This window comes from Gigantopelta aegis, chromosome 6, assembly GCF_016097555.1.
Source record: "Gigantopelta aegis isolate Gae_Host chromosome 6, Gae_host_genome, whole genome shotgun sequence".
NCBI classification, from domain to species: domain Eukaryota; kingdom Metazoa; phylum Mollusca; class Gastropoda; order Neomphalida; family Peltospiridae; genus Gigantopelta; species Gigantopelta aegis.
The window spans coordinates 43926010-43951097 of NC_054704.1; the positions used below are offsets into that span (position 1 = coordinate 43926010).

General features: G+C 35.0%; 1 protein-coding gene across 1 annotated transcript; it reads left to right on the plus strand.

Annotated features, from left to right (window-relative positions):
- LOC121375838 (UDP-N-acetylglucosamine--peptide N-acetylglucosaminyltransferase 110 kDa subunit-like) lies at window positions 1-23892 on the plus strand. Its single transcript, XM_041503507.1, has 21 exons — window positions 1-295; window positions 4397-4547; window positions 4941-5184; window positions 5820-5888; window positions 9248-9364; window positions 10147-10226; window positions 10641-10730; window positions 11751-11856; window positions 12575-12715; window positions 14615-14715; window positions 14993-15248; window positions 15789-15968; window positions 16939-17097; window positions 17366-17455; window positions 17862-17987; window positions 18210-18485; window positions 19016-19204; window positions 19969-20256; window positions 20612-20729; window positions 21476-21599; window positions 22767-23892. Exons 1-21 carry the CDS (start codon window positions 229-231, stop codon window positions 22918-22920), a joined length of 3126 nt encoding a protein of 1041 aa, XP_041359441.1. The 5' UTR covers window positions 1-228; the 3' UTR covers window positions 22921-23892.
- Window positions 23893-25088: the final 1196 nt, after the last annotated feature.

Below are 25088 nucleotides of genomic sequence, written 5' to 3' on the forward strand. Positions count from 1 at the left end.
GCCTTCCATCGGGACACGGCACCTGCCAAGAAGGATTGTGTTTGTGTATTGTGTAGACGTGAAACATTATTTTTGTAAAAACTAAAACATTTAAACCGTTACAAATGCATAAATATATTCATTTGTAAAGCGCATGTTATTTGTTTGTGCTTGGAACTACGGTTTAGGTCAGTTTGAACAACACAGTGTTCATTATTTTTACTTAGTGGACAACAACACGAAACTTCCATGAAGAATCTGGATCCGCCATCTTGGACGGAGTTCAAAGAGATGTCCCGAATTACAGATACTACAGGTAGCAACCTTTTACAGTACAACGTTTCATATATCTTTATTGTTAATTGTTTTAACACATGGTCAAGGTGTTAGTGTTAATGTAGCTCGAGTGCTCTGATGTCCCGAGAGCTAGGCGGACGTTTCAACGGTTATGATCGCTCTCTCGGCCAGAGATGACATTTCTATTGAAAATGCGGAATTCCTGCCTATCATATCGTAAGCGAAGATTCCTGCTCTAATACCACATTAATGCTATGTGGAAAAATATCTGCCCGATCCCCTCCTAACCCTAACCCGTAACCCGAACTAAAAAAAATAAAGGGGGAGGGGACAACCGGGCGGATATTATACCACACATTTTTATAGAATGATGGGATAGACAGACATTTGGATGGTTATGACGCTCTACAGTCAGAGACCAAGATATATAAAAAAAAATTCGCAATCGCTGCTGACTAAAACGTAGTCAAAAATTCCTGCCCACGCTTTAATACCACAACAAATCTATGTTTGATGTCAAATACCATTACATCGATAATTTTTGAGTTCCTTGATTTTAAAAAATCTGCATATTAACCACTAATGTACACACTAAGTAAGAAATCTGACAGCACCCACATTCAGGGAACTCCCGATAGCAGTTTACTAAGGTCGCTGACCTATATCGTGACAAAGCGTCACATGATCGCCCGCTCGGTGATTCCATCTTCCAGGGGCCATCTCATATGAAACTACGACAAGGAGCAAAAGTCAGTTACAACATCTATGAAGAAAAATAAATTGAAGTGCCTAAAATTTGGCAGGATCGATTTTGTTGTTCGTCTGTAGATATGCAAAACCAGTATCAATATAAACAACAAATCGTTAGTGTAAAAGCTGTAATCACTTGTCAAAAAATCCAAACAAACGTAGGTTGGCTAATATCATGAATGTTTTGGAAAACCGTATACAGTGGGAAATACCTGACCTAGATGTACGTTATATGTGCTTGATGGTAATGTTCTAACCAATCTTTTCTCCATCGCTCAACGTGTCCAGCTGTTTCCTTCATAATCACTCTACTTTTTTATAAAATGCTACCTGTGTTGGCACGCCACCAATATATTTACAATTTACAGAAGTTTGCTGAAATTCTCAATTCTGACGTCACAGTATTCAGTGTTTGAAGCAGGTCACAGAACCTTTATGGGTAGTTTCTTAGAATATTATATTATATACTGATACAGTTTAATGACACTGATGAAAACACTTATAGACAGGTGTCATGAAAATCTCTCACCACTATTCCAAGCCATTCAGAATAAGTCGGCTGATTAGGGATTCTCCACAGATTTCGACACTTGTATAGCTTCTTTTGGACCGAGTCAAGACTATTAATAGCAAATGCGATGGCATTTTAGCAACTGTACCTAGGGTCATTAACTTTGTTACTCAAAGCATACCAATACATAGCCTCATCTGACTCACGCTAAGGTACCTGTGTAGCTAATGTTAGATTGATTTTGTTTAACCTTTAGACTACTGGATTAATTTTTAACAAAAACCATGTTGAGTGGGTACAAGTTTATAATTTTTACTCACATATATTCACTTAAATGTTTTATAAATACATGAAATAATGTTCATATATGAATCGGTAAGTATTATTTTCGTGAGTTTTTTGTAATTTTTATTATTTTTAGATCAGCTAATGGTGATTAAAATTAGGCAAAAAAGTTGCGTTTACTTACAGGCATTTGTGGCCAGCTGTCCAGTATTTATGTCCATTATTCCCGATAACAATGGTTTTCTGACGAGAATTTTTTTTAAACCTGATTCATATTGCAGCAATATTTGGTGATTTTCGTTGTTGGTAAAACGATCAAATTTATTATCCAATTAGCTGTCGCAATCAGCTATCGATCCCTGAAAATTAGCGCTACATGCCGCCATTGTTGTCAAGCGAAAACACTTGCCGAAAACCACTTTTTGAAATCAAAATTTCAAGGTATTTTCAATTGAAAAAATAAAAACAAAAGCCACCATTTTGAAAAAAAAATCTTTAAAAAAAAAAATTATATTTCTGTTTCCGGTGAGTGTCGTGTGCAAAACGGTGGGAAATATGAATTTGGGAATGCACTGTATACAGTATACAGTATGTCGACTGACGTGGCGTCGGGCAAGATATCTCGCCTGCAGTACTCGGAAGGTTAAAACCCATTTGGCCTGTCACAAGAACATGTACCATGTATTACTAACATGCACCGCAGTGCGCGGGAAATCATGTTCTCGTTACTATGAGTAGCATTTTACAGAATTTTTAATTTCCAATGAATTGAAACTGATGTTAATAAATTTTGGTTAAAAATATATTGAGGTTTTATAATGTTTGACAGATGTCATCTACAGATCAATATTATACTTGTTTACGCCTACATTGAAATTGGTTAAACAGACCTTGCCTTTTAAGGTGTGCGGGTGCGATCGCGCTCGTACAGTGCACGTAATTTCAATCTGGCAGGTGTGAAAAATAACACGTTACACTTAACAAACAGCGCACATAAAATAATTTTGTATTTTGATTGCCACTATTTACCATATGTAGCTGATAGAAAGATCCGTTTAATAATACCAGAAAAAAATGTTACGAGAACTGTAGCGTCCATGCTTGGTTTTCACTCGCCTTAGCATTTTGATGAGTGCAATTTTTCACTCACCTAAGCGTTTTGAGGTGTGCGATTTTTCACTCGCCTTTGTTTTTCAAAAGGCATGAACTGGTTAAATATTTGGGAGAAAAAAAAATTGTTCCCCAAAAGGTCAAAAAAGGTTTTGACACAGGTCGATTTTCGTGGGTAGTACAAACAAACCTGATTATTATTTTTTTCGCCTGGTAGCTTTTAAGTTGAACCGGCCTCGGTGGCAGCGTGGTTAGGCCACCGGTCTACAGGCTGGTAGGTACTGGGTTTGGATCCCAGTCGAGGCATGAGATTTTTAATCCAGATACCGACTCCAAACCCTGAGTGAGTGTTCCGCATGGCTCAATGGGTAGGTGTAAACCACTTACACCGACCCGTGATCCATAACTGGTTCAACAAAGGCCATGGTTTGTGCTATCCTGCCTGTGGGAAGCGCAAATAAAAGATCCCTTGCTGCCTGTCATAAAAGAGTAGTCTATGTGGCAACAGCAGGTTTCCTCTAAACAACAGTGTCACAATGACCATATGTTTGACGTCCAATAGCCAATGATTAGATAAAAATCAATGTGCTCTAGTGGCGTCGTTAAATAAAACAAACTTTACTTTTAAGTTGGTCCTTGCTCACAAAAAGTATATATTCATATTTATAATAGGAGAAAAGCTATGAAAATCGCTCATCTTAGATTCTCATTTGAATATTTATATTTGAACTACTAAAGAAAATCGTTAATTTAAACTCTAAAACATGAACACATATGTTGTCTGAAATTTTTTAATATTATGCCCTGAACAACTAAGTATGCTGTTTTATGCAAAGATGCTCAGGGTTGACAAACAGTAAACATTTATTTTTATCACTGCTTTGACAGTTGTCTGCATTGTGAAGTATCTGCATGTCACATCGAAAATAAAGTAACAGTGCTACGTTCACCCAGATATTTTTCGCTAAACGTTGAAGAAACAATTTTGATTGATTCCGAAGTAGTCATTCAATTTAATGTGTAGCATATTCTCCTAAGACTAGCATTAGCGACAAACGGCTGGCTGACCTTACTCCTGACAAAAATTTGTTCCGTCTGTGCAGACACAACAGACTAAGCAGTAAACCTGGTAGTTTTAAAGCGTGTGACAATAAAACAGCAATAATTTTTAAACTTTGCTGAAAATTGTAATTCCATTTCTACATGTAAATTCGGTTTCGCAATGGTATCCCAAACACTCCCCTTCACCCCTTGTGTCCTATTTCCAGCAGGCCATATTTTTTTATTTTGAACCCTGCACTTAGTATTAAACAAACCGCTACAAACAGTAGGTGTAGTGTAGAAGTCTTTCGAAGCTACAACAAAATAATGTTTTATTTTGGGGTTTTTTACAAAGATATTCATGCTTGTCTTAAAAAAAATTCTGCATTGATGTTATTATAATTGTACGGTCTTATTTTCCAGGTCTTGCTGAACTTGCTCATAGAGAGTACCAAGCTGGTGACTATGAACGAGCAGAGCAGCATTGTATGCAGTTGTGGCGCCAGGAACAAGATAACACTGGTGTACTTCTCCTACTCAGCAGTATACACTTTCAATGTAGACGTCTTGAGAGGCATGTATTATTAAAACAGAATTAGTTCATTACGGAAACCCAGGGAACGTTTCTGTTAAAATATCACATTGCCATTCGCTATATACAAGTGTCAGAGATAGCTACATAATTCCAACATCAAATACTAAAAGCAGTTGCTAACAAATTTTAAATTGTTGATAATATTTTAAAAACAAATTATTTGCTTAATCCTCATTTGGATTTGCTACAAAGTAAGCATTTTTAAACATATAAATAAAATTTTAAAAAGAGACTAATTGTGAATAGTTCATTTACAGTTTAACAGCAAAAGCTGTATATTAAATACATACATTTATAAATAATAGAATGCATTTCGTATGTATGTTACAAAACCTCCAAATTATTACATTCCTTTTTCTTTTTTAAACTTAGGTCTGCATATTTCAGTCAACTGGCAATCAAACAAAACCCAGTACTTGCAGAGGCGTATTCCAATCTAGGGAATGTTTTCAAAGAAAGGGGACAGCTTCAAGATGCATTAGAAAACTACAGACATGCTGTTCGATTGAAACCAGACTTCATTGATGGCTACATTAACCTAGCAGCAGCACTGGTAGCCGCTGGTGATATGGAACAGGCTGTACAGGCATATGTCACAGCATTGCAGTACAACCCTGTACGTAAAGATTTTTTTGCTTGAATCCAGACATCAAAAATAAATTTATGTATATAAAGCAGCAGTTTGCAAGTTCTAGACAATTTCTTGAAGTGGTAAATGTGCATATATACTTGGTGGGGGAGGGGGAGTAATTAATTTAAAACCGATTTTAATATTGTACAAAAATATAGAGAGAATAACGCATTCATGGCGTAGATTGTCAGCTTATTGTGTGCAGTTAAGAATAGAACTGCAATGGGATTTACAAGTGGAATTCCACATTTGTCCTGGAAAAAAAGAGCTGGTATCCTAGGTCATTAACTTTTATCTTGCAATCAGTAAAAAATAATGGAGAATTGGACCTTGTCATTTAAGGGGAGCTATCACTAGCTCAAGGAGAGTAATTTTTATCTCCCCTTAGCATGTAAATTAATATGGTACATAAGTATAATAATCTTTTAAATGACTCCCCATGATCCAAGTTAGGAGAGCAAATAACTAAGTCTGTCATTTTAAGCTCTCAATTCATTCATAACAATTTAAACTAGTGTAGTTTTATTTTTAAAAAACATTCATTTATTTGTTCTTGTAGTTTAAGAAAAAAGAAAAGGGTGTTCTGTTGATATTGTACAATTATTAATATTTTATTTTAGGACCTATACTGTGTCAGAAGTGATCTTGGCAATCTGTTGAAAGCACTGGGACGGTTGGATGAGGCTAAGGTATGTTAGGGATGTAAATTGCATGGACCTTGTTGCATAATATCTTCAAGAAACCGTTTAAAAAAGAAAGAAAATATTACACTTCTAAAAAACTTTGTAATTCTCAGATTATATATATACTCATACCGTGATATTTCCTGACCAAAGCATTTCCAGTTGTCCTAATTAATTGTTGTGCGATTATTCACAGGATCAGAAAATCAGTCTTTATGTGGAATGACCGAACACAGATGTATGACAAATGCTTCAACAAGTGTTTTTTGTTTGGATCAGATTTAAGTAAACAAAAATGCTGGTTTATTGTTCTACCTGTACCTTGTGACAGGCAGAACATGTTCTAAGCAGTTTAAATTTAATATTTTGACCAAGGTGTGTTTTTTGCTACACTTAATAATTCGAAAATATACTGGTTGTTTTAAAAAGATGAGAAACCTTTCTATCGTCTTGTGGCATATCAAAAACATTAATAGATGCATAAAAAGAAGCATAGTCCATGTCTTGTGGAAAAATTAAAAAGTATCTTTTAGATCTTTTTCTTCAGTATTACAGCTAGTAGATTTTTCATGTGAAAGTTAAAAGCACACTTTGCTCTGTTGACAAACACTTGTTAGTGCATTAGTAAAAAGTATTGGATCTGTCATAATTCATATTTATCCTGATTTGATGCAAAGGGATAAAATTGTTTTATTTTGGTTTGATGTTTGTCAAGCCATGTTAGCTTTAACTGCAACTTCTGCTTCTACTATTTGTAAGCTATTAAAGTCGAGTATACATTACGTGGCTGTAATATAATTTAAATTTTACAGAAATGCAATATGTATGATAAAAAATACTATTGGGCACAGTATTTGTGGATTATTGTTCCATTTTGAAAATTCAGTGAAGGAACACATGCCTCTAAATAGGTCTTGTGAAGAAACATAAAGTTTGTGTGTTAACAAAAATAATGTAATAGGTTTTTATTTCCTTATCTACATATAGCTGCTAGATAATGCTAAGTGTGGGATTTACTATGCAACTAAATGTACAATATATGTTAGTAACTGAACTACATGCATTTTGTGTTGAGCAATAAATCCGAATTGATCATTTGTCATTCTTCACATCAGTATTCTAGTTCTGGATGGGCAAGACAAAGGATGTTAATTTTTTAAAACTGACACATGCCTGTACCCACATGTTGTAGTAATAGATAGTGATGTTCCATGTCATCTAGTTCATGGAGCATTCAGAGTTTTACTGTTTGCTCAAAGGAAACTAGAACAATACAGAGTTACTTACCTTCCAATTTCTTGGTCCTTGGTGCACCAATGAATAAAATAGTTGTATAATTACAGTTTATATTTACACTTCATTCAGTGTTTGACAGCACACAAATATTTTTAGTTCTTTTATGCATGCTGTTTAATTAGTATAATTTCTGAGGAAATGAAACAGAAAATTACAATTTAATTTTTTTTTTTTTTAACAGATTTTGGAAAACATCTTATATCTACACCATTTACAGATTTGTGTATAAGATATATTTAATAAATATTAAATGATCATTAATCAGGTGGTGTAACCTGAGGGATGAACATTAGATTCCTCTACCAATATAATTATAGTGTGTGTCTGTTGGGCATTTTTCAGGTTTTATTATGAAGTACAACTAAAATTAAGTTTTGTTACACACTACGAATGTTGCTTAAGTAGTTATACCGTCAATGTCTAGTTTTGTCGTTAAAACAGACTGATTTTCTACTTTGTTTACTTATTGAATTTGGTGACTGGGCCAATACAGCAAATTAATAGGTTGAATATTGTTTCTTTTTGAGATCTTCATTATTAGCAGAGATCACAAAAGGAAATGCTTCCATTTCTATGCATTTGGTTCTTTTGAAATATGTTCATCACATACAGTGTAAACAAAATTTACCATTTACCTCCCCCACAAATAATGAAATGAAAATGTTAAATAATTTGCTGCATTGTTGCTTACATGTTGTAATAGTTGTCTTTTTCTAGTAATTTACCATGATCTTGCAGATCTGAAGATGCTTTACCTGCATTTAGAAGATAGCATTCTGTGTGGCTGTTTTATATGAGGCAAATTATTGAAATTTAAATATTTTCTCATTACTTCACTTACTTCATGTATATGTGCCCGATTATTGTCAAAAAAAAGGGACAGGCTGGATGAAACAGGTTTCACATACAGCTACCTTCTATCTGCTTCAAAACTTTGTTCCTGGTAATGTTTTGGTCAGAAGAATGTTTTAGCTTTCTTTATTCACTTTGTATTCCATGTCGTGTCATAGTCGGTTTAATTCCATCATTTTTATTCAAAGTCTTTCATTATCTAATTATTTCAGTAATCTTTAATGTTATTATAAAGAATGTGTAGTTCACAGATGTGTTGCATTTTTTCACATGATACTAATTGGATTTTTTCTTTATAATTTCAACACTAGCCTTCTAGGTTGTGAGTGCTACTTGTTTATCTGAGTTATTGTTGGTCATACCACCGGAGCTGTATGCAGTCCTTGAACCAAGCTGGTATGGGTACTAGTATTTTTGCCAATTACATGGCAAATGTCGTATGTATACTGTGTTAAGAATGGGGACAGTAATTGTTGAAAACAACTTTCAAACAATCCATTAAAATTACTGTCTGAAAATAATAAGTTTCCTAATTCAAATAACATTTGGCTTCAGTAATGACAAGATTTTGATAAAAGAAATTAAACAAACTTAATACTTGGAAGGATATTCCTTCAGAAATTCACAAAAATTAATTGGCGCAGCGGTCGCTTAAGGCTTACTGCGGAGACACGCGCTTTGTGTCGCTGCGGTCGCGCGACCATCCACTTCTCAACAATCCAGCAAAAATAGTTTAACCTTCCATTTCTCTTTTTAGATTTCTGGTACAGTTTCGAAGTTTGTGCTTTTTTAGCAGTATACCGTTTTGAAGTTTGCGTTTTGTAGAAGTTTGCTTACCACATGCATGCTTTTGAATTACTGTTCATGGAATGTTGAGAGCTGGGTAAGTTGAGGGAGTTGAGAAAGAGCATGGCACATTTTGATGCAGTGCAGGATGTGACATTTTTACTTAATTCACTTGGTACCATAATGTCTATACAGCTTCATTCTTGTTGTTACTGTTTTCTTTTTGTTTCAAAAAGTTCAGTATTTTTAGTTAATCCTGCACACCAGCTCTCTCTTGAGCCCCTTTACATATCGGCGCTGGCGGTCGCCCATGCTATGCAGACAAGCAAAACTGCGCGTGCCTATTTAATTTTGACATGTTTTAATCTGTTATATTTTCTTTTTGTTCCCCCCACCCCTCCCCCATCCTTTCTTTTTTTGGCCCTGAATAGGCATGTTACTTGAAAGCAATAGAAACGTGCCCAAACTTTGCTGTAGCATGGAGCAATCTAGGATGTGTGTTCAATGCACAAGGAGAGATTTGGTTGGCAATTCATCATTTTGAAAAGGTATGTTGAGCTTTGGTTATCTTAATTACTCTTGTTAGGTTTGCCATGGATAAATACATTCTACTGTTCCAGGGTTTCTGTCAGAAAGAAATGTGTGGGTTTGGTACTATGGAATTGAATATTTACAATGTATGTGCTGAATGACAGGGTGTATGGGGGTCTCCCCCAAAAAGAGAATGGATTAGATTTAGGGTTAGGGTTAAGAAATTCATAAAGTAATAAGTCATTAATTTTGTCAAAAGGTTAACTTCAAAAAAATTAAATCTGAAAAAAACATTTGTTATAGTGTCATACCTGCTTTACACTGGCAGAAACCCTGTTATATTTTATTGTAGAAAGTATTTTTTTCAACTTAAAAAAATAGTTTAAGCTAAATTGCTTGAGTTAGTGTCAAAAGTGTTGTTTTATCTGCCATAAATTTCTAATGATGTTGACATGGTGCGATTATCAATGTGGAATAAACCAGTGTCCCATCTTGCCTTTTGGTAAATGATTACCTGATTGAGGACATTGTATTGTCACTGACAAGCAGACACTGAAATGAATGCATCAATGTCGGATAAGACCGCAAAATAAATGTTTTACTTCTTTAGATGATGTGATATTTTCTCCTTTTTTTGTCCTTTATATTTTGTGGTGTCTGAATGACTCCAGTGTATAATTCTTCATTTCCACATGATCAATTCTGCTTATGATATATTTACATACACTACTTGACATACCATTGATTATTGCATGTTGTAGTTCATCACAAGTACTTATTGAGAATTGTTTTTCTTTAGGCTGTTGCTTTGGATCCAAATTTCTTGGATGCTTATATTAACCTTGGAAATGTTTTGAAAGAAGCTCGGATTTTTGACAGGTAATAAATAAAGTTTAATTGATTTTGTTACATAAGCCCATTTTGTTACATAAGCCCATTTTAAGTCATGTTAATTTATATCTGTATTCTAGTTTACCTTCATGAAGGAGAGAAAATAGTGCTTTGACTTTTTTTTATTTTAAAAAGGGATTCCATTAACTGAGATGCAAAACTGAACGAAAAACATGCCCCATGTATTATATATGGACAATTATGAACACAGAAATTAAAATTTTACTAGAGTTTGTATTAAAAAACCCAGTCTTAGCTTCATGATGCTTATGGTTAATCATGTTTATTATTGCATTCAATTAACCTTCTCACAATAAATACACTACTGTTACTCTGTTGACAGCTTTTCTTTTCATGTTTAGACAATTCTGTTGATAACACAACTTGTATTTTTGCTTTCAGGGCAGTGGCTGCGTATTTACGAGCCCTCAATCTAAGTCCTAACCATGCAGTTGTTCATGGCAATCTTGCGTGTGTGTATTATGAACAAGGGTAAGTTTGTGTAACTGCAATTTGAGTGGATCATCTGTGGTCACCTCGACTTCATTTAATCCATACCATATCTTTTCAGTTTGTTGTTTTACAAAAATGTAGTACTGTAAATCATGAAAATAATGGGTCATGATATTATTGCGTTGGGACAGGTACACACTGAAATGTTTATTTTTATTAATGTCTGACATAAGCAACTTTTAAAAATACAAAGCAAAAAAAAATTGTTTTGACAAATCAGTGGAAGCTAGCCATTTGAATTCGTCGGTAGTAATTTTCTGCTCTTGTACAGAGCACCACAAAAATTTGAAGGCGTGGAGGTAACATAGTACATCTACCTAGTATGAACAACAATTCATGGACTTTGTTTCAATTATCCAAAATACATTTCTTTTACATTTTTGTGATATTTTGTTCATTACATGAGTATTTTCTAAAATAGCTCTTATATTCTAATATATGTGCATGTTTGGTTGTTTGGTTCTTTTTTCTTGGAGACATAGGTTAAAAATATAAGGCCTCAAGTATTTATTGCCCCGATACAACGGACACATTTTTTTTGCATTAATATCATGGTTTACAGTTCTTAATTTTGGTAAAAAGTACACCTACTGGCAGTAGCTAATGAAAACTACTGATTAGCTCATTTAGTAGGTCACTACTCCCTATTTATAGTCAAACGTACTATTTTGCCCAACATGAACATTTTATTCAATAAGATGGAAATTACATGTAATTTATGTTTTAACATTTATAATTTGTATTGAGTGACATACTTATTCCAGTGTATGCTGGAGGGATAATTAATTAAAAACCATATGTATTTGATTTAAAATGTGGGGGTTTTTTTGTGTCTTTTTTAATATGAATAAAAAATAATACAGATTATTCAATTCTAAGCTAAGGAAGTGTCTTCTAACAATTGTCTTGCATTAGAATTATATATTAAAGTTCTCTTTGAATATGTAAACCTGTCAGTCACAATTAAGGTCAAATTGTATGGCATGATTTTTCTTTCAGATTAATAGATTTAGCTGTTGACACTTACAAGCGAGCCATTGAACTTCAACCAAATTTTCCAGATGCTTACTGCAATTTAGCCAATGCACTTAAGGAAAAAGGACAGGTAATGATCATAAATGTATGACTATTACTCTTAATAACATTGGATTAAGAATTGAACCTGATAATTCTTTTTACGTTCCTGATTGTCAAACATAATTGCATTCAATTTATTTTTCCAAGTGTATAACTATTACAATCAAACTTCCTTCAAAGATTTAATTCACAATACGAGGGAAATCCCCATTCTTCTGTTCAGCTTTTTCTGTTAGTAGCTGAGGGAATTCTTATATTTTATGACCATCAATTTTTAAAAAAGTATGTGTGCATGTTATTTTAATAAAGAATATCATTTACTGATTCAGCATCAACAGTCAACATAAACAGTTATTTTATTAATTTTAAACAAATTTTAAAAAAAAAAAAAATGTAAAATATTATATTTTTTTGCTATTCAAGTTGCAGAGATTCTAAAATGTTGACGTTGCTAATATTAATTGAAAATTGATTGGCAATGAAATTTTTTAAAACAAAATGTTCCCTGCAATAGAATGGCATTTTTTCCTGTCCTGACGTATGATCAAATTTTCACTAGTTGCTTGTGGTTGCTGTGTTGGTTGATTTGTTGATGGGAATCTTTAAGTTGAAGCACATTCCTTTTGATTCTGTCATTTTTTTCACTCTTACAAGATCTGTATCATTAAACTGAAAACTTCTTAATTTAATACAAATGTATGTTTTCCTTTATGTGCTTGATGACAGTCATTATGTGTGTGTTGCAGGTGGAGGAAGCTGAAGAGTGTTACAACACCGCCCTCCATCTTTGTCCCACCCACGCAGACTCTCTGAACAACTTGGCCAACATCAAAAGGGAGCAGGGAAACACTGAAGAAGCAGTGAAATTATACTTGAAGGCTTTGGAGGTTAAAACAAAGTTTTACACTTGAATTTCATTAACACAGTATTTATACTACTCAAAAGAATTTAAAGGTCGGACGATATTTTCGACATTATTTTCTGAATGTCAATTATATTAGCTAGACCATAATGTCACGCATGGTATTGTTCCATTTTGACGAAAGTGGGTCTAAGCAACCCATAAATGAATTAAAATCCACTGTCATTGACACTGTCGACTAGTTCTAATGGCGAAAATATGCTTACATTTGCACGTAAATTAGGGCGAAAGCGAAAGGTCTGCTAAGTGCCCATAACTTGCTTTTTCACAAAGCGCTTCATTTGCACGCTTTGCACGTGTATTCCATGTTCCCAATGCTGAATTTCTGTATAATTGGAGCTTGCGTTCGTGTATGGTGCACACTCCAAATTCGACAATGGTACGACTTCAACTGACTATCGAAGATCGAGGAAGGGCTATTGCTTGGCTTCAGGATGGCAATACGCAAAGAAATGTTGCTCTGAGACTTGGTGTCAGTCAGAGTGTCGTTGGCCGACTGTGGCAACGGTACCAAGCAACGAATTCTGTTCGAAATCGCCCACGTTCGGGAAGACCCCGAAGCACTACAAATAGAGAGGACCGCTACATCACCAATATGGCTCTACGTCAACGCACAACCACTGCACGCCGATTACGTGACAATCTGCGGACTGCGACTGGAACTCGAGTGTCTGATCAAACCATACTCAATCGTCTGAGAGCCAATAATCTACGCTGCCGTCGCCAGGCTGTTCGACCACCACTCCTACCACGTCACAGAACGGCCAGACGTCACTGGTGCATGCTTCATCTGCGGTGGCAACGTGTTCAGTGGGGTCGAGTGATGTTCACTGATGAGTCCAGGTTTAGTCTCCAGTTCAACGACGGTCGGGTTCGTGTCTACAGATGTCCTGGGGAGCACTTCGCTGACGTTAACGTTGGACAACGTCACCGGTTCGGTGGTGGCAGCGTCATGGTGTGGGGCGGCATCTCTATCCACCACAGGACCCCCCTCTATGTAGTGGATGGCAATCTGAATGGAATCCGCTATCTGAATGAGATTATCCGGCCGTTGGTTCTCCCAGGCCTTCAGCAGATTGGCGGCGGGGCAGTTCTGCAGGATGACAATGCCAGACCCCACTGCGCCAGGGTGGTAACGGACTTTCTCAGACAACAAGGTATCGCCAGGATGGATTGGCCAGCATATTCGCCTGACTTGGCCCCAATAGAGCACGCCTGGGACGAATTCGGCAGGAGAGTTCGGGATAACCATGCCCCTCCGGCCAACCTTCATGATCTGGGTCAACTTCTTATGGCAGAGTGGCAGGCCATTACCCAAGAGTTCTTCAGACGTCTGATCAACAGCATGAGGCAACGATGTGTCGAGTGTATTCGCGCCAGGGGTGGATTCACACACTATTAAACGAATGTTCTAATGTGTAAAATCCATGTTTGACAACCTTCAACTTTGACAGCATGTCATGTGACTTTCTTGTATACAGTGACGTTTATTTGTTGTTTTTTTTTTAATATGGAACAATAAATAAAAAATTTGGTGTAGTTTACATCATCAATCTAATACACTCTGAAACTTATTTGGTTATAAATTTTTGACCCTTAAATTCTTTTGAGTAGTATATATAAAAAAAAAAATTAATACAGTCGTAATTAATGTTTATTTGTGTTGCATTTAGAATAATAGTGTTTTGTTTGTGAAAGAAAAAAAACCTACAAAAATTGTGTTATTGTTTTGGTATTGCTAACTTTAAATGTAAGTGAGTGTCCTGTTACTACATTGGTAATGGTGTGGAATTCCAAGAGTACGTTTAATAAAAATGCATGAGATCTTGAGCAGCATCTTTAATTTTAAAACATCTTGACTTAGGTGTATCCCGAGTTTGCTGTTGCACATTCCAACCTTGCCAGTGTTCTGCAACAACAAGGAAAGCTGCATGAAGCATTAATGCATTACAAAGAAGCAATAAGGTTTGTTGAAATTAAATTCTGTCAAAAAATATTTGTTAAATACTTTAAAACTTGACTGTGGAATCTGAAAAACCCACTCAAATTCCTCCAAAAACTAGAAATTAGTGGGTACATACATCATAGCAATTTCTATATTGGATTTTTTTTTGTTATTCGTTGTCTTTGGTTGATTTTGTCACCTATTTTACTGTAGCTGTACAAATGTAAAAAAGTTTGTTATGTGGTCTTCACATATATTGCTAGTAAATAATACAACAGCTTGTGTTGTTTCTTATAGAATCTCGCCCACATTTGCCGATGCATACTCCAACATGGGCAATACACTGAAGGAAATGCAGGACATACAGGGAGCATTGCAATGTTACACACGAGCCATACAGATCAATCCAGCTTTTGCTGATGCCCACAGCAACTTGGCTTCAATACATAAAGACTCGGGCAATATTCCTGAGGCAATAGCTTCTTACAGAACAGCTCTTAAACTGAAACCAGACTTTCCAGATGCATATTGTAATCTTGCACATTGTTTGCAGGTAAGTACCGGATAATTTAATCACCATCACCATAATAATTTTAGTTAATTAATGGCAAATAAGCTTTTTGTTAATTGATTTTTTTTCTCTCTTTTCTAATAGCTTTACAGACCATATAAAATATTTTTGTAAGCAGTTGAAAATGAAAATGAAATTCTATTTTTATTATTCCCATCAGTTGGTTTCAAATAATGCCAGTAACAGACATTGTTTTCTGGTGATATATTTATAGTACTTGAAGTGTATTCTCCAATTATTTGGCGGATTATTTTCTTAGTGAATGGACTATTAAAGATGATTTCTTGCTCCAGCCAGTGCACTACGACTGGTACATCAAAGGCCGTGGTATGTGCTGTCCTGTCTGGGATGGTGCATATAAAAGATCCCTTGCTGCTATCGAAAAGAGTAGTCCATGAAGTGGCGCCAGTGCTGGCACCCTACTTGTGTTATTCCACTAGTATTGTTTTGCATGTATGATTTTGGATGTTCCTTTGTATTTACCAAATGTATACTTGTTTCATGACTAAGATCATTCTGTAGATTGTTTGTGACTGGACTGACTACAACAACCGCATGAAGCGTCTTGTGCAGATTGTTCAGGAACAGCTGGAAAAGAACCGTCTTCCTTCAGTCCATCCACACCACAGTATGCTTTATCCATTGTCTCACTCGATGCGAAAAGCCATTGCCGCCCGTCATGCCAGTCTTTGTCTGGAAAAAGTAAGTTCTGAAGTCGGTTACCATTTAAAATAATCCAGTGATATTCATCTAGACAGTGGTGTGCAAAGTTTATAGAGGTGTTAGAGACATACTCCCTCAGAAACTTTTATTTGAAAAAAGAAAATTTGTTTGAGCAGTTGTGGGTTTTGACCCCCGAATCCCCTACACACACATACCTGAATGTAATGGAAAATGTGCTAAGAATGATGTGGTAAAAAAGGTATTCATATTCCTCGTATGAATAACTTTCAAGTGCATTCTCCCACTTAATCCATTATTCATTAAATGTTTTGATATGACAGTCAAATTAACTACTATTTTATATTTTTTAATTAAAACATTTGCTTAAGTGGCTAAGAAAATTTTGAAAATTAATAACCAAAACTGACATAATCCTTCCGAACTTGACCTGAATGATTCGGCTAGTAAATTTTGGTACTGGATAGCTGGCATTATGCTTGAAATGTGTGCTAAATGTGTAATCTTTGATTTCTGATTTAGTATTTAAGTCTTTGTTGTATCCATCTGAATACATTTTACCCACTAATATTGTGTTTATAAGGCTTAAATTACAGGTTCATTCAATTATGCAAATTTGTGGTCTCATGGGCTAAAGCATTGAGCTTGTTTAGAGTACAAGTTCATTGACTTGGATGTTTGAATCCCTGACATGAATGCACACATTGTTCAGTTTGCATTGTTCACAACTGTAGATTCTTAAAAAATAAACTAGTTGGAACAATAGTGCTTTAACAAAAATGGTGCTTTTAATTTCTATTTTTTTAAATGTTCATTTTAGATGTCATTAAGTGAATTTGTTTAGTTTTTTTCCTCCATTGAGAATGTCTTGTTAGTAATCATATTTACAAATGTAGATTGGACTAATTTCACAATAATTTATATTAAGCAGTCAGCTGCAGTTGTTTTATAAACAGATTGTAAAATGTTTACTACACAAAACTATTTACAGATAAATGTGCTGCACAAACCACTCTATGACCACCCCAAGTCGATAACTTCCAGTGATGGTAGACTTCGTATTGGCTATGTCAGTTCTGACTTCGGCAACCACCCAACATCACACTTAATGCAGAGTATTCCAGGAAAACACGACATGGATAAAGTAGAAGTAAGTTTTTCAGTCTCTTAATTCAAATGACAGTTTATGATCAGCTTAGTATTTTTGTTTCCTATTTTCTATCCTTTGAAAATTATCACATTTTATGTATCTTGTTGATGGTTAAATGATGTTTTTTAAAACATCTACTATTGGGTGGCTTTACATTAAAAAAAAATGTTTGAATATAATGTAGTTGTAACAGTTAAGTACTTGAAAGTATGTCCTCGGTCATATTTCTTTTAAAAAGTAAGATCAATATGTCAATGGTGTATTTCAGATTTTCTGCTACTCCTTGAGCCCTGACGATGGAACAAAATTCCGATGCAAAATTGGACGTGAAGCAGAACATTTTATAGATCTCTCACAAGTAAGTTTGATACTTTTTTGCACATTATTACAGAACACCATACCTTTAGATGTATGATAACTTATTTAAATTGTTAAACTGTTGCTCAGCAAGTACCTTACACATTATTCTGACTCTAGATTGTCCAAATAAAAAGCAAAAAGAACTAGAAAATTGTACTGTATCTTGCTTTGTAAGATCTATTATCAGATGACAAAAAAAATAGATAACACAATCTTAAGTATAATTAATCATCAAATAACATTTCCTTGGAACATGGATTAAAAAGAATATTGCACGATGGTTAGGTGTTTTTTTTACATTTCTTTATAATCTATTTCACAAATTTATTTTGCACTGTTTTTTTTTTTTTTTTTTTTTTTTGACATTTCTTTATAATCTCACAAATTCATTGTTTATATTGCAGATTCCTTGTAATGGGAAAGCAGCTGATCGCATTCATGCTGATGGGATCCATATTCTTGTCAACATGAATGGATACACCAAAGGAGCCCGCAATGAATTATTTGCTTTGAGGCCTGCTCCAGTCCAGGTAGGTCGGACAGCCAAAACACCCTACATTGCATTGATAGTCTATTGTAATTTGATTATGATCATAAATGTGTTACTGAAAAAATATATGTACTAACAAAAATATTATGGTAATGATTATGAATGGTAAACATTTTTACTTATAAATATTTTTTATGTTAATTTATTTTTTGTATTACTACTTTTGACACTTGACTATACTAATGTAATTCTTTGTTGTTAGGCTATGTGGCTGGGTTACCCTGGAACAAGTGGCGCTTCCTTTATGGATTACATCATCACAGACAAAATTACATCTCCTGTTGGTTTTGAAGAACAATATTCCGAGACGCTGGCTTACATGAAGGACACTTTCTTTATTGGCGACCACAGTAACATGTTTCCTCATATGACCGAGAAGGTGATAGTCCAGTACCAGGACACACATGGAAAGGAGGTCAATTACATTATCAATGGAGTTGACTTGGAACTCATTCGAAACATGGCCTCAAGTATTCAGGCAAGTATTTCACAATAGACTTAATGCTGTACAAATAGCAATGGGTTTTTTTCATGTCTAAATCTTCAGGGCTGACACTGGTATGGATTTTCTTTGAGCCAACATTCAGATATAGTACACTATTTCCTTGAAAATGGTTCAAATGTTGTTAATTTAAGATATATTTTATCAGCCAAAGACTAAATATTGCAGCCACTTTATATAAAAATGAGCAGTTGGCTAATTTGGCAAACGTAGAGGGTGAGCCCTAGGCTTTGTATAGTGAAAAGTTTGTAGTAGTATTAGTTGGTTGCTTGATCGATCTTTGTTTTCTGGTTTTGTTATGGTCGTTAATGCTGTGTATACATATGTTAAACACCAAAGATCCATAGTAAATAAATGCTGTGGTGTTGTTAAATATTACTTTCCTTCTATTTTTCATCCATTGTTCCTGATTTAATTAAAATAACACCCTAGTACAAACTGATTTTTTCAACAGTTTACTTACGTAAAATGTATTTCAATTTCAATTTCAATATTTTTTTTTTCAGCTGGTGACGCAGCAGGCTCTCCATGGTACGACAACGGACGACGAATCTGGCCAAGCAGCTGTAGTGAAGACAGAGTACGCGATTCTTCCACATCCAGCCATTCAGTCTATGGTGACCATGGTCCAGCAGGGCCTGCCACACATTTCTATTGATGAAATCGTCGTTCAGAATGGACTCACGACTAGTCAGGTATGCCACAGTCTGTTGTTAATTTATTAGCCCCCTACTGGTCCAACTAGAGGAGACTTGGTTTCATCTCCATCCTTTGTCTGTCTGTGTTCATGCATCCCACATATAGCTTTCCAAATGTTTTTTCAACAATGCTTTAAGATATTGAGTTGAAATGTTGTGTATAGCTTTATTATGTACTGTTACAGATGAAATTTAACTTTCATGGCCATTTATTTATTTTTGTCAGTTATGACCCTTGAACTTAGGAGTTTGGAAAGTATGTTTTTTGGTAATGCCTCAAAACATCAAGTTGAAATTTTGTGTATGGCTTTATCGTGTTCTGTTACAGATCAAATTTTATAGCAATTTACCCATTTTTGCCAGAGTTATGGCCTTTGAATTTAGGAGATATGAAAATTTGATGGGCCCGCTAGGGGACATGTATTGCTTGTTTCATTTATAAATTTAAATTAGTTTGTAAAGATAACTTACTTGTAAAGAAAATACATTCTTCTGCAATAATACTAGGCAAGCATTCACATGAAGTTTAATTTTTTTTTTTTTAAATTGCAATGCGATCAATTGCAGCTCTTGTACAACTTTTCAGGAGAGAGTGCAGGGGGCGTAAGTGATCACACTACTTTGCAGCCTAAGTCTGATATTCAAGTAGATTTTTTGGTTTTGATTGCAGGTATAGCATGAGGTAGATTCTATGTTTGTGTTTCGTCTTCATTGTATGGTTAACATTGTCATATGTTTATATTGTGACTTGATATTTTTAGACGAATAACAAAGCTGCTACTGGTGAGGAGATCCCTAATGGCCTGATTCTGACGACACGACAGCAGTACGGACTGCCTGATGATGCCATTGTGTTCTGTAACTTCAACCAGCTGTACAAGATCGACCCCAACACGCTGGAGATGTGGGTGGACATCCTAAAGAATGTACCCAACAGTGTGCTCTGGCTCCTGCGGTTCCCAGCGGTCGGCGAGCCCAACATCATCCAGTCAGCCACCAATATGGGCCTGGAATCGGGACGCATTGTGTTTTCTAATGTTGCCCCCAAGGTATCAACAGTTTCTCTCGAGTGTCTTTTGTACATCTCAATTTTTTTTTTAATGATTTAAATTCAGCTGTTATTATAATGGTTGGTTGTTTTAAAATTAAAATTGTTTAATTTTATTAATACTGCCCAATCACTACATTATACATAACTGTCTCATATGGCCAGTCCTATCAGATTTTGTTTAATAACGGATTTCTAGAAACCGAACAATCGGTTACCACAAAATCTGAATTTGGTTTTTGATTTATACATTTTCAGTCAGTATGAAAGTTGGACTGTGTTTTTGTTGTAGCAGCCAATTAGTGTTATCTCACAGTGAATTTAATTTTTTTATATATTATTATTTTTGTTTTTAGGAAGAACATGTTCGTCGTGGCCAGCTGGCTGATGTCTGTCTGGACACGCCACTGTGTAATGGACACACCACAGGAATGGATGTTCTGTGGGCTGGAATTCCAATGGTTACTTTACCTGGTGAGACCGATTTTACTACAAGCATTTATTTTTGTTCTTTTAATTCTTAACCTTTAGTTTACCCGGTGGATAGTAACCTCTTGTATGTGCTGATAAACTGAAAATTTGTTTACATGCATGCAATATTTTATGGAAACGTAATTGGCCATATTAACGAAGCTTGTTTTTATCTTATATTCTTGAAACGAAATGTTTTCACAATGCTTAAACACCTTTGTAAATTCATCCCAATATTTTTCATCAAATCAGTTTTGTATTTAATATGTTATTGTCATCCAGACAAACTTATTATTTTAATTACAGTGATAGTGCTCTAAACCAGACACCCATTGGCCTAAATAGAAAACGCCCATTGGCCTTAATAAAAGGTCCTGTTTTTAGAGATATTCAGTTTAGAGAGGTCATTTTGTCATTCATTGAAATGTTTACAGTATGTACCATCATCTCGTGGAGAGGGATTTATATAGGCTTACCCGCCTGTATGCCGATCCACTTCATTTAGTTGAAAAAATATTGTTTAAAAAAAAAAGAGGTTCTCTTTTGTATTGATATTTAAAAAGGTATCATGAAAAACGTCCTGTTATGAGGATAATTCTAGTTTACAGAGGGTCAGATTTTGAGATTATGCACTACATAATACTTGTTTTCTTATTGTTTTTAAAAAGAACATATTCGTTATGGCCAGCTATTTGTTGGTGCGTAGCAGGGTGTTTTTCCCAGTGTAAAGTTTTGTATGTATTTTGCAGAGGAGACTTTGGCATCGAGAGTGGCCTCATCTCAACTCCACTCTTTGGGCTGTCCAGAATTGGTGGCTAAAAACAGTGAAGACTATGTCAACATCGCAGTTCGTCTGGGAACTGATCGGGGATAGTGAGTATTTCTCTCCTGGCTGTTAAATAACTTCGAAACCAGAGGCAGTTCAAGAATTGTACCAAAGTCAAGACTATAAACATTGTGCCTGTGTATACTGACGTCCAAAAAAACCTTTACAAGGCTTGAAATTGTATTATAGAAAACCAATAAATGGTACGGTGGGATATGAAAGTATCGTGCAGTTCAACATCTAAATGTTGGTGCACTTTGTCATGCATGTAAAGTGTTTATACGGTGGTTTCTAAATTGGTTCTATTCGATTAGCAAATATTAATATTGGTCAGATTATTAAAATTTTATGTATGTAAAGTTTCTTTTGGACGTCAGTATATTTACCCAGTGTGTCACTCAATAGTAATATCTGTAGTGTTATGGTTGGTCTTTAAAATTTAAAGTGTTTTGAACATCTGGGTCCTGCTGTGGAGACTATAAACACTGTCCAAATTAAATACAAACATGCAGACATCAAAACCACCAATATGTTATGCTTAATTAGATTCAGATAACTTGAAATGCATTTTAGAAGATCAACCACTCTTCAGCAGTTAAAGGGACATTCCTGAGTTTGCTGCATTGTAAGATGTTTCCGACTAATAAAATATTTTTACGATTAAACTTACATATTAAATATATTTTCTTGTTTAGAATATCGGTGTCTGTATATTCAATGTGTTTCTGGTCGTCTTAATATTTGTAAGAAGCCCAAACTGAAGTTTGTCTTCAAATAATTTCGTAGTACGAAAAAACAATATTATAGGAAATAAGATGAAATTTAACCTAGTACAAATATTAGAACGATCAGAAACACGTTTAATATACAGCCACTAATATTTTATGCAGAAAAAATATATTTGATATGTAATTACAATCGTTAAAAAGTCTGTTAGTTGATAACATCTTAACAAGTGCAGCAAACTCTGGAATGTCCCTTCAATATTACGGTGTTACAAAGACCTTGCTGTGTGAAGAAAAAAACCCCAAAAAATTCCAGTTTTGCCCAAGTTAGCGAAATCTAAAATCCTGTGGATTACATATACTTCCATTTCAATCATTTTACTACTTACCTTACTTATTTTGACTAGTTCACATGGGTAGAAATATTCATATACTTAATGATAAACATTTTGCTGAATTAAATTGATTACTTTATCATTTTCATTACAGCCTGAAAGCCATGACTGCTAAAGTTTGGCATGCCAGAAAGTCCAGTCCACTGTTTAACACGAAGATCTATGCCACCAACCTGGAGAATCTTTATCAACGAATGTGGCATGCTTATGAAAAAGAACTTCCAGTAGTTCATTCTTTGGAAAGTTGAATGCAGTGTTTCAGCTTAAGGGGGGAAAAAAACATTTATTTGAATCAAGTAAAAAGGCAACCATTGGTGTAAAGTTTTATTTTACTCCTTTATTGCTTTTCTTTGTTACCTGCCATTAGTTTATTTTAGTGCTTGAACAGTTTCAATTTTGTTAGCTTGCCTGTTTGAAAAGTATGTGAGCTTGGATGTGTTAGTTTCGTGTTGGTGCAAGTTTGCATTTCTTCATTATCTCTTCCATAATCATGCTTGGTTATGATTGTAGAAAATGTCTTTTTAATCACTGGATGAAGGAATATACCTTTTTTATTTTATGAGAGGTGGAAATTTACCTAATAACACTTGCAGAAAGGTTATGGACATGAAATAAGTGGATGCTTTTGCTTGGATAATTCGAGTACTTTACACATGGGTGATATGTATTGCCAGTTTTTACAACTATATTAATAGTAGACCAGTCTCCCCATATTTTATGCCAGTATTTGGCGCCAAGCATTAAAGTAGTTCACTTGTAAAGACCCCAATTCTGCAAACCTAAAACTGTATATAGATTAACCTTGGTACTACACCAGTGTACTGAACATATTCTTTGTTTCCTGTATATTTAATGCTCAAACTTTCTCTTTGACATGTTTGGTGACAAACTGTTGATTGGTAGCTGTCCTGTCTGTGTCCATTTTTAGGACACTTGTAAAGTATTTATTTGTAGTAGTGAGGCAGGTAAATGTGGTATTTGTAAAGCCATCTTGCCACAGTCTTGCATAATAGTGACCATCCATTGAGTATGCAATACATGTAAATAGTTCTAGATGCTAATCTCAATGTTTGTTGTTGTCTATAATTGTGCATTTTTCTGCTGTGTAACTGTGTTCAGAATTTTGACCCATCAACCCTCATTTGTGGATGTTTTATTCTGTATGGTTTATGATCAAACCCAAAATGTTAAGAATTCACAAATAAAAACTAGTGATTGTTTCTACTTTGGTTTGTGTTGTCTACTTTAGAGCAAATTGTAGGCTTAATTGTTCTGAATATCATACATGCGTGTGTGATACTGAATCAAAAAAGAAACTTAAGGTAAGTGATGGCAGATATTTGGAAAGGTTAAAAACAAACCAAAATATGTTTATATATTTGTTCTGTGGTGCATTTGTTTGGAAAATAAATGGCCCAAATTTTAAGATGGAAGAATTTATTCATAAAATATGGTAGGGATCATAAACAAAAATCACAAATTAATATCGGGTATGGCCATCTTGCAAATTTACTGCTTTAAATCGCTTTGCATGGAACTAACAAGTGTTTATTTCTACCTGGGGGTGGGACTTTGCCAAGTAGTAAGGAACTCGCTTGATGTGCTGTCCGTTTAGGATATATCCCAGTTAGTGGGCCCATTGGACTATCTCTCATTCTAGCCCCTGCACCACGACTGGTATATCAAAAGCTGTGGTATGTCCTATCCTGTCTGTGGGTGATGCATATAAAAGATCTCTTGCTACAAATGGAAAAATGTAGCAGGTTTCCTCTGAGGTTACATGTCAAAATTACCATGTTTGACATCCAATAGCCAATGATTAATAAATCGATGTGCTCTAGTGGTGTTGATTTAGTTTTCAATGTAATTTGCTTTATCCCTAGGCACGAGAGGTGTCAAAGTGTGCCAAGTCATATTCCTTTTAAATCCAATTTGTTTACTCCTTGACAGGGTGAGGGAGATTTAAAAATGTTTTCCCCACTATAGGGCGTTTTTGTTTAAAAAGTGGTCTTTGTCTCGTACACTCGGTATTACTGACAGTAGTGGTCGAAGGGGAATCATGACGCTAAAAATGGACTGGCTTATTTTTCTGACCTAATGCAAAAACACTAACGCTCCCTTAAGTTGATTTCAAAGTATAGAATAGGACCCCACCCATGTGTTAGACAAATGCACTAGTGTAAGAGAGAAATCCCACCCACCAATCCAATATGATTGGATACCATTGTATTAGATGAGACGATATGAGATTTATACAGGTTTTAAAACAATGTAGACAAAGCAACTACCAACCAGTCAAAAACCTCTAGGATGTGATATCACTGTTTATTAATAAAGATAGGCTTAAATGTAGCGATTTTTGTCCATACCCATGACCAATAATTATATAAGTTGTTGATTGTATACACGCGTAGTA

Coding starts and splice junctions, on each gene's coding strand:
- LOC121375838 (XM_041503507.1), top strand. CDS start 229: ATGAAGAATCTGGATCCGCCATCTTGGACGGAGTTCAAAGAGATGTCC. Junction 10,731..11,750: donor TGTGTGTATTATGAACAAGG/GTAAGTTTGTGT, acceptor TTTTTCTTTCAG/ATTAATAGATTTAGCTGTTG. Junction 21,600..22,766: donor CTGGGAACTGATCGGGGATA/GTGAGTATTTCT, acceptor TTTTCATTACAG/CCTGAAAGCCATGACTGCTA.